This window comes from Sinocyclocheilus rhinocerous, unplaced genomic scaffold, assembly GCF_001515625.1.
Source record: "Sinocyclocheilus rhinocerous isolate Xijiao unplaced genomic scaffold, SAMN03320098_v1.1 scaffold1553, whole genome shotgun sequence".
Lineage (NCBI taxonomy): Eukaryota > Metazoa > Chordata > Actinopteri > Cypriniformes > Cyprinidae > Sinocyclocheilus > Sinocyclocheilus rhinocerous.
The window spans coordinates 419,745-430,353 of NW_015639764.1; the positions used below are offsets into that span (position 1 = coordinate 419,745).

At 43.5% G+C, this 10,609-nt stretch overlaps 2 protein-coding genes across 3 annotated transcripts in view; both read left to right on the forward strand.

Annotated features, from left to right (window-relative positions):
* LOC107751653 (uncharacterized) overlaps positions 1-3,455 on the forward strand; it is a 12,657-nt gene extending 9,202 nt beyond the window's left edge. The window contains 1 exon segment of the mRNA XM_016567393.1: positions 3,434-3,455. Within this exon segment, the coding sequence (XP_016422879.1) occupies positions 3,434-3,455 (22 nt within the window).
* Positions 1,676-10,609, forward strand: part of LOC107751626 (tripartite motif-containing protein 16-like) — a 12,037-nt gene continuing 3,103 nt past the window's right edge. The window contains exons 1-4 of one of the 2 annotated variants that reach the window (XM_016567366.1): positions 1,676-1,743; positions 7,992-8,598; positions 8,785-8,880; positions 9,215-9,448. In XM_016567366.1, coding sequence (XP_016422852.1) covers positions 8,041-8,598; positions 8,785-8,880; positions 9,215-9,448 — 888 coding nt within the window. In that variant the 5' untranslated portion in view covers positions 1,676-1,743; positions 7,992-8,040. The remainder of the gene's footprint in view (positions 1,744-7,991; positions 8,599-8,784; positions 8,881-9,214; positions 9,449-10,609) is intronic. The other variant, XM_016567367.1, reaches the window with a different exon arrangement.

A 10,609-nucleotide genomic window follows, 5' to 3' on the forward strand; every position in this document is an offset into this window, starting at 1 on the left:
ACAGCCAAGAAACCTTAAGGATTTAGAGAGAATCTGTAAAGAGGAGTGGATGAGATGTGTGCAAACCTGCTGACCAACTACAAAAAAACGCTCTGTGCTTGCCAACAACGGTTTCTGCACCAAGTACGTCATGTTGTGCTTGGGGATCAAATACTTATTTCACTCACTTAAATGCAAATCAATTTCTAACCTTTGTGTTTTTTCCTGGATTTTTTGGTTGGTATTCCATACGTTAAAATAAACCTACCATAAAAACGACAGACCTTTCATTTCTTTTTAAGTGGGCAAACTTACAAAATCAGCAGGGGATCAAATAAATATTTTTCCCACTGTATGAAGATCCAAATCCCTCCTGAAGAAGCACGGTATGCTGAATGCACCTGTTTTCTCTGATGAAGCAAGGATGCCATTTTCTATTTCTTTCTGTTTTGTTTGTGTATTTGTTTTGTGCATGTGTCTGTTTGTGTGTGATGTGTTTGGTGCAGGTTCATAAGAGCTTCATGATTATTAGTACATAAATATTTTTAAAGGGACACTATGTAACTTTTGGAGAACTGTGTCAAGCACAGTGAAAGCCTTTGTCTTTAAGGATATCTTTTGGGCTGAGAAAAATCCAGAACATCTTCAAAAGAACTTCAAGAAGATTGTGGCTCCACTGTATGTGAGTGTGAATGATTGTAAAGGAGAAGGCAAAACCCCCTAATTATCTTTACATTAATATTGAAGCTATCACAATAATTTATCAATTAATTTAAACTTATATTATAAAACATATATTAATGTGTTTGGACGCTATTTAAGGACACACTAGTGTAAGCTGTGTCAGTGTGTGTAAACGATATTCGTAGCATGATGAAAATAAACAAAACATTTAATAATCAACAAGTAGGCTACTATTGTTTGCTGTCAAGTCTTGAGACAAGTAAGTTTAATGTGTCATTAAAAAAGATTGGACTACTTGGCGAGTGTTTTTCTCCACATTGTTGGTGAATTGGCATCCCCTACTGGACAGTTATTTCTACATTATTTGGAAACCATGTACAATATATAACAAATATTCTTCTCCGTGCATCTACAATAAGATTATTTTATTACTACTACTACACTGCACTGTTGAACGTATACATTATTTTCTATTTTGTATCTACAGTACTGGTCAAAAGTTTGGACACATTATTATTTTTAATGTTTTTGAAAGATGTCTCGTATGCTCATCATGTAGGCTTTTTTTTTTTTGAAGCCTAGAAACAAAATTGTAAATGTGCTAGTTTAATAATTACAGTTCATACATATTAACCACTAACACTGTAAAATTGATAAGGTCAGTAAATTATGAAAACATATGTTTTACTTTGACTCATCTAAATACATTAAGCAAGATTCAACTCATTTTTTAAAGTCAGTTTAATTTAATTTAATATGAAATGACTTAAATAGCCAAGTTCATTGTACTTAAAAATTAAAGGCAGCAAATGGTTTTTTTTTCTTTTTTATGAGTCATATGTCATATGAGTCAATCATATGGGATTTTTTTTTTTACTTCTCTTTCTCTTTCTCTTTCTCTCACAGTTTCATTTCACTTTGACAGGCCCATTTTGTTTACACACTCGCGGAAAACCAGAAGTCTTTAAATTCAAGAGAAATGAAACATATTTCCCCACTAGTGATTCAACCTCTGTAATAGAGCCACACCGCTGCTCTTTGGGGCAAAGCAAATCATATTTGAGTTGTATTTCTGTCAAGGTAGGAACTTAATACCATCCAAAAATATGACTTTATCATGTTGTCTGCTTTTAAAAAGCAGACAACTTTATTTTTTTTTTATAAAAATAAAAAAACTTGATGGAAAAATTTGCGGACCTGGACGCAAACTCTGACCCATGCGTACGGACTTTTTTTCATCATATACATTTACATTAAATATTCCACTCTCATTAATAGAGATAAGCACTGAAATTATATAAAGTCAGTACGCAGAAGTTAAACCAAAATTATATGAATTTAGACATAGCCTATATGTAGTGGATGCGCTTGATTACTTTTCCTGTGGTATGTTATGTTTTAATGACAGCGAGGAGTGCTATAGGTGCACATTAATTTATCTTTAAAGTAAACTGCACATCTCATGTTATGAGAAAATATTTTTAGCGAGAACAATGATCAATGATGCGCACTTACGATAACTTTTCGATATTGTGGCAGACACTTCTGGATTCGGTGGAACGGTCTATTGTCCGGTTTGAATAGGACCAATGATAATAGCTTGTACAAGTTGCTGCACCGAAGTGTTGATGTTGTGTGAAGGCATCTCCACAACATTATGAAAAATGCCACTGTATTTGAAGGATACAACTCGAAGAAAACGGTAAGATTTGCACGTTTCCTTTTTAAAATAATTTGTCAATGAGTCAGAGTCAGATAATTGTATGTACACTGCAATAAATATAGGCCTATATTTTTCCACTAAAAATAGCTAAAAGATGTTCACCTTATCAGCAAAACTGCATTAATTTAATTGAATTTAATTGAATTTGAATTAAAAAAACAAACAATTGAAATATTATTGGGCCAGTGGAAATGAATGAGATCAACTCTATTCTAAATAATTTTTCTGAGAACTATTTTAAACAGTTTTTATGGATATTTTGATATATTTATTCTAAAACATAACAAGGATACCGGATGATTTTTAGCAATAAAAATGAATGTGTATGGCACAAATGGCATTTATAGTCCGTATCTCATATTTCCTTAATGTCTTGTACCTTTGACGGTGTTAAACATGGTGTCATGTGGATGGGAATATGCATGGAAATGATATGCAGATGAGGTTATGCATAGTAAAACTAATCGTTGTAAGCTCCATATTTGGTGATTTCGGGGAGTCGGGGTGGAGATGCACGTACGCACAATCTTCCCCTGACTGGGTTTTATAAAGGGATTTTTGCGCAGGTTCTGGCATAGGCATGGTTTTATAAATCTGAAAACTTTTGAGCGTACACAAAATCTAGCTTTTGTGACTAAGTACACTTTTAGGATGAAATCTACGGAGAGTTTTATAAATGAGACCCCTGGACTGTGTTTCTCAAAAGCATCGTAAGCTAAGTTGATGGTAGAGTCAATGCTTTTGGGAAACCCATGAATGAACTGCTTGTATAAATATCTTCCCGGTCTACTGACATTTGTTATGACATCCACTTCAAACATTACAATGCTAACTTTCTTTAACTCTACAATACCTAAATCCACTACACCAGCTAAAAGGAAAGCATTCATGTGACTGGAAAGAAAGCGAGGCTTCGTTTCCCGGTGAACATGCGATTCTCTGAAATCATGTGATTTTCAGCTCTTTATCAGCAACAATGGAAATCAAGTGAAAGTGAAACCCGTAAACAACTTCAACAAAATGTGGCTTTATAATTTATCTTTGTAGATTCATGACATATTACAGATAAGCGGCAGCTCGTTGAGTTCCCTTTCGATACTACACTCGTACTGCGTCTTTGCTAGACGCTATGGGAAAAAGTCATTTTTTCTCCTGAACTGAAGCCTTTTTCAATCACGCAGTGAAACTGCATGGCCATTGGTTCGTGCAGTGTGTTTTAAAAATGAACCTATGGCAGCGAAGCCCGCCAAAGCCCGCCAGATTGGGCGGAGTCATCTGGCTATATAAGCGGCCGCTTCGCCATAGGATTCAGATTTCTTCTCCTTCAGCGACGACGACGTTCTTCGCATCTCTGCTGACTGAAGAGCCTGCTCGCCGTTGACACGCCTCGCAGTGGAATGACTCTGCCCGGCTGATTCAGCACCTTTCGCCGCCTTCAGCGACGTGCAGCAGCAGTCTGGTTCTCCTGCCGCCATCCGGCGAAATAATAAAGAGCAAATTTCTAAGAGCAAATTTCTACGGTGTTGTTTCAAATGCCGCGCTATTACTGCGGTATGTGCAGGGCTCCCTTGCACGCCGATGACAGCCATCGTGAGTGCGTTTCCTGCTTGGGGAAATCCCACGCGGAATCCGCGCTCACCGAGACCATTTGCTCCCACTGTGAGAGCATGAGTCTCGCCTCTCTGCGCTCGTGGATAGCTTTCTTTGCTGAAAGTGACCCCGCCCCTCGCGCCCTCCCGTTTTCTTCCTCCCAGGAGCCTGTGAGGAAAAAACAGCAGGGCAGAGGATCTCAGCGCTCGGATGATCTGGTCTCGTTCGGTGGGAGTGACGAGGAGCTGCTAGATGACAGCCTGTCATTAGCAGCCTCAGACGCGGAAGAGCTGTCAGGCTCAATCGCTGACCCCGCCCCCCTGCCGCCATCCGAACCCAGCGATGTTAAACCCGGGACGGACGCCGAATTACTTTGTGTCCTCTCGAAAGCCGTCGAAGAGCTGGGGTTGGAGTGGTCTCCACCGGAAGAGCCCTCCCGCAGCCGTCTGGACGAGTGGTTCCTACCGAGGCGCCGTCAAGCTCCTCGCCAGCGATCCTCTCCTTTTTTTCCGGAGGTCCACGACGAGCTCACCAGATCATGGCGCGCCCCATTCTCTGCCCAGGCTGCCCATCCATCCAAGTCATGTAGGGCAACGTCAGCCCATGCTGGACGTGCCTACTCATCGGCTGGGCAAGCGGCCTCGGTGCTCCACTCAATGGCCGTGCTCCAGGTCTTCCAGGCCAAGCTCCTCGCCAGCACAGACGAGTCAGGCCCAGACCCCGCAATGCTCAGGGAGCTGAGGAGCGCGACAGACCTGGCTTTGCGAGCAACAAAGACCACGGTTCAGGCTATTGGAGTGCCACCTATGGCTGACCCTGACCGAGATCAAGGACGCTGACAAGGTCCCGTTCCTAGACGCCCCGGACACGTCCTGCACGCCGAAGTGAGGAATTTGCTGGAAAAGGGAGCCATAGAAGTGGTTCCTCCAGTCCAGAGCGAGTCAGGCTTCTACAGCCGTTACTTCCTCGTCCCCAAGAAGGACGGAGGCCTACGGCCCATCCTCGATCTCAGATGTCTGAATCACGCCCTCATGAGACGGCCATTCAGAATGATTACATTGAAACAGATCCTCTCGCAAATCTGCCCAGGGGACTGGTTCTTTTCTCTGGATCTGAAAGTCGCCTACTTTCACATCCAGATAGCCCCCCATCACAGGCCATTCTTGAGATGCGCCTTCGAGGGAGTGGCTTATCAATACATGGCCCTTCCCTTCCCTTCGGGTTGTCGCTAGCTCCACGCAACTTTACGAAGTGCATGGATGCGGCTCTTTCCCCTCTGAGACAGGTGAGAATCCGCATTCTCAACTACCTCGACGACTGGCTCATTCTGGCACAGTCGAAGGCGGAGTCACTATCTCACAAAGCCCTTCTCCTCAGCCATTTGGAATGCCTGGGGCTCAGGGTGATCTTTGCCAAGAGCGCCTGCGAGTCTCGTTCCTGGGAACAGTATTCGACTCGGCTAAAAATTAAAGCGAAGGTCACAACAGAGCGCGCCCTGAGAATACGGCAGCCCGCAGCTTCATTCAAGGCTGGTGCCTCTCACCCCCTCAAGAGGTTTCAGAAAATGCTAGGCCTCATGGCTGCAGCATCTCCAGTGCTACAGTTGGGCCTGCTGCGAATGTGCCCCCTCCAGCACTGGCTGAAACCGTGGGTTCCATCCTTCGCGTGGCGTCATGGATGCCTGATTATCAGGGTAAATCAGGCCTGTGTAACAGCCCTGACCCCCTGGATGAACACTCAATGGATGGAACAGGGAGTTCCCCTGGGAATGGTCAACAGGAGGAAGGTGGTTTCGACAGATGCTTCCAACACAGGTTGGGGAGCTCTGTGCAAAGGGAAACCGACGTTCGGCCACTGGTCGATAGCGGAAAGCAGTCTGCACATCAACTGCCTCGAAATGTTGGCGGTATGGTGGGGCTGTCAAACCTTCCTACCAGACCTCAAGGGACATCATGTCTTGGTCCATTCGGACAGCATGACGGTGGTGTTCTACATAAATCGCCAGAGGGGACTATCCTCGAAGCGGCTCCTTGTACTAGTAGAGCGCCTCTTGGAATGGGCCCAACTAAACTTACGTTTGCTGAGAGCAGCACACATTCCGGGCATATTGAACCGAGGAGCGGACATGTTGTCACGAAGCAAGATCCCCTCAGAGAAGTGGATGCTTCATCCGCAGACAGTTAAAAAAATTTGGGAAGTCTTCGGCAGGGTGGAAGTAGACCTCTTTGCCTCAGAAGACAATTCTCACTGCCCAATCTATTTTTCCAAGGACAAGGATACTTTGGCCCACGACTGGCCCAACCTCCTTCTCCACGCTTTTCCCCCGGTTGCCCTGATTCCACAGGTAATCAGGCAGATCAGGGAACAGAAACGCAAAGTGCTCCTGGTGGCCCCGCTCTGGAGAAACCAGCATTGGTTGGCAGAGCTATTGCAGCTGCTAATAGCAGCCCCGTGGCCTATTCCCCTGAGGCGAGATCTCCTCTCCCAGGCGAACAGGACGATATGGCACCCCAGGCCAGAGCTGTGGGCCTTGCACCTGTGGCCACTCGACGGGAGCCTATTAGTCTCCCAGAGTGTGTATTGAACACCATTTCTCAGGCTGGAGCTCCGATGACAAGACGCCTTCGCTTTAGACGAAGTAACCTGAATCCTATGGCGAAGTGGCCGCTTATATAGCCAGATGACTCCGCCCATTCTGGCGGGCTTTGGCGGGCTTCGCTGCCATAGGTTTGTGCAGCACCGCTGCCGAGCCATTGGTTCGTTTTTAAAACATATTGCATAAACCAATGGGTTTCACTGCGTGATTGAAAAAGGCTTCAGTTCAGGAGAAAAAATGACTTTTTTCCCCATAGCTTCTAGCAAAACCGCAGTACTCGTTCCCGTATCTCAGGTAACCGAGGATACGTTTGTAACCGAGTACGATATCTGAGTCCCGACCACATGTGTTTTTATAAGAACCTTTTTTTTTGCGTATTGATTACCGCATTTGTATAACCACACACATACCATAGTTAAACTGGTTTTTGTAGCAAAACAATAGTTATTTTGCGGTTATGGAATAACTACAATAACCATGTTTTTTATGGTTTTATTTGAGGTAAAATCATGGTTAATTTTCTAGTTTTAGGGCTGGACAATGACGACGATATACTGTTTGAGATCTAGCTATATTGTACTTATATAATACATTTTGTTCCTAAACACTCAAACCATGAAAAAGAAATTGCAGCAACGATCTGGGCCGACATGTTTGTCTCTGGGAACATCTGGATGAATCCGAAATTGTCCCCTATTGTGACAGTATGGACCTTGTTTTCTGTGTTTCCCTGTTCTCCCGCCTTGCTTTTGTTCATTGACCTAGTTTCTGTCTCCTCTTGATTTCATTAGTTAGTTCACCTGTGTCTTGTTAATTATCCTCATTTGGTCTGTGTCCTTTAGTTCCCCTTTCAGTTCAGTTCGTTGTCAGCTATTGTAGTTGAGTATGCAGCTTGTGTTTCCCTGTTTGTCTATTAGATCTTCATCATCTTGAATTATTATTAAATGCTTATTTAATCATCTTCGTCTCCGTGCGCCTATCTCCCACAAGACCGTGACACTCATTCAATATTCTCTACATTAGTCCACTAATATAGTTTACTTGAATGAGTGAATGCGGAGCGTGCCGGAAGTGCTGCCACTTTTGCGTAATTTGTGCTTGCTGTTTAATAATCATTTGAAGCTTATTAGCAAACTGGCAGCTCCAGTATTAATGAAAGGATTTATCTTGAACTCTGTCTTGGACACTATATATAAACCTTACTTAAACAATTTAATAATCAATTAAAAAGGAATTTATACCTGTATTATATTACGCTGTACGCCGTGGACCAGCGGTTTGTAAAATGAATAGATGATTCACGAAATCGTATTCCCAAGCTTCTCTCATATTATTTTTGATTAGATGTAAAATCTTGGCAGTATCCATGCTTTAACTTCAGTGAAATATGGCATTTGACAAATATTGTTGCTTTTCTAGGCGAAACAGCTCTTATTACAAGACAGAAGTCAAAATTCACTGCAAAGAAATGGCAGAATCAGCAGCGAGTCGGTTTGTGGATCAGTTCAGCTGTCCAGTCTGTTTGGATGGACTGAAGGAGCCGGTGACGATTCCCTGTGGACACAGTTACTGTATGAGCTGCATTACTGACTGCTGGGGCCAGAAGGAGCAGGGGCAACCGTACCGCTGTCCCCAATGCAGAGAGAGCTTCAGTCAGAGACCTCTACTGAAGAAGAACACTCTGATAGCTGAGATGATGGAGACGCTGCAGCAGACGGCCCTACAAACGGCTGCTGTGGACTGTGATGTTTGCACTACAGAGAAGAGCAGAGCTGTAAAGTCCTGTCTGCAGTGCTTGGCCTCCTTCTGTCAAACTCACCTGCAGCCTCACTATCAATCTCCAGCGTTTATGAAGCACAAACTAGTCAAAGCCTCCAGAAACATTCAGGAGAACATCTGCCTCAGTCATGGGAAACTTCTGGAGATTTACTGTCAGGACAACTGTCAGTGCATTTGTTGTTTGTGTACTGATAATCATAAAGGACACAGTGTTGTGTCTGTGGATTCAGAATGGACTAGGAAAAAGGTAATATTGACGATAATAAAAAATGCATAAAATATTTTAATAATAATTGTTGTTGTTATTTTGTATTATCTTGTTTTTATTTAGACAGTCATTTCAATTCACCTTGTTATGCCCATTTACCAGACTGGAAAGGGGTCTATTTTTGTGAATTATTGTTTTATTAATTTTGTATGTTTACATCCTCAGGAAGAGTTAAAGGAGACAAAGGTGTTGTGTCAAAAGCTGATCCAGGAGCGAGAGAGAGGTCAGCGGGAACTCAGTGAAGCTCTGAAGCTTCTTACAGTATGTTTCTTTATGTCTTCTTTAGGTTTAAAGTTTGACACACAAAAGTAGATAGGTAGACAGTGACCAATGGGTTTTAAGATCCAAAAATTATTAAAAAGTGCTATAAAATTAGTGACAAACAATTCATCATGTTCTTATTGAGACATCTCTTTTTGTAGCCTGACAAACACTTGTTTACTGTCTGTTTACACTGAACAGAAGCAGCTTAATTTGACTGCTTGAACATTTAGAGAACTTGCCAAAAATTGCTCACATTAATTGCATTTATTTTCGTTAGTGTGCCAAAACTAGTCCCAACAATGATCTGCATGATCACATCTTTCTCCAACAGAGTTCAGCACTAGAGACCATGGAGGACTTTGAGAAGGTCTTCATTGAGCTCATCTGCTCTCTTGAGAAGAAACGCTCTGAGATTAAAGACCAGATCAGAGCTCAGGAGAAGACTGAGATAGATCGAGCAGAGGAACTTCACAGACATCTGGATCAAGAGTTGACAGAACTCAGAAAAAGACAAACCAAGATCGAAAAGCTTCTGATTACTGATGATCAGATCCATTGTCTGAAGGTAATAAAAATAATTTCTAGGGCTGTGCTGGTCAACTGGACACCCGCCCCACCACAGTGTCCGAGTGGTACGCCAAAACACTTTTTTGTATGTGAATGCTGTTGAATATTATGATTCAAGTGAATTACAAAGCTTTCTTTACAAAATAAATAATAGGTTTGCAATTAAATGTCACTTTGCAAACATGGAACATCTTGTATTCTGTTTTGCAATCTGCTTACCTGTTTGTCCACAAATTTAACAATTTTCCATGAAATATTACATTGCACATGGAATCTCTTGTTTGAAAAAAAAACACTGTAGGACAGTGTCACGCCCATGGACTGCCCCTGTGTTCCTGTGTTGTGTTTTGCTCCCAATGTGCTCCGTGACCCAGTTTCCCTGGTGTTGATTGTGTTCATTCTGTTCAGGTGTGTCTTAGTAATTATCCTCGTTTAGTCTTGTGTATATAGTGGGTTCTGTTCCTTGGTTCCTTTGTCCGGTGTCTATCGTCCATCCCTTGTGCTACGTGTGTGATCCTTCTTGTAAGTCTTTATTTGGATAAATAAAGATTGTTCCCCATGATATTCTCCATCGTCTCCGCGCTCCTTCTTTCCTCACAGTAGCAACCGTGACAGAGCACCAGACCTAACAGTAAGTGGCGCCCCTTCTCCCCGTATTTGTTTCTGTTTTTGAAAGTTTTGCTTTTCCCGTTCCCCGTGGTTGTGGAAACTGCCGCGAGATTCGCAACCCTAGCCCGCAGGTATCTTCCCTTTGTGGAGTTCACCCGGGAATTTTGCGGGCTCGCCGATAGGATGGCATTAGACGACGCCACACTTAATTCTTTGGATTGGGGCCAGTTACCATTGCCCAATGGACCTCCCAGACACCACTGGACTGCGCTGGAGGGAAGGTATCCTCTGGTGTCTGGAGAGCGTCCGGCCCCGATCCAGAACCAGCTCCAGTGTCGACTCCAGCCCCGGAGTCAAACCCAGAGAGAGACTCTGTTCCCAAGCTAAGCCCAGAGAGGGCCCCTGTTCCCAAGTCCAGCCCAGAGAGAGCTCCTGTTCCCAAGTCCAGCCCACAGAGGGCTCCTGGTCCCAAGTTAAGCCCGGAGGCTCACAAATAACCGCCCACCCACCCGCTCCTGCCTCCTCCACCGCTGTCATCTGGCAGCCCCTC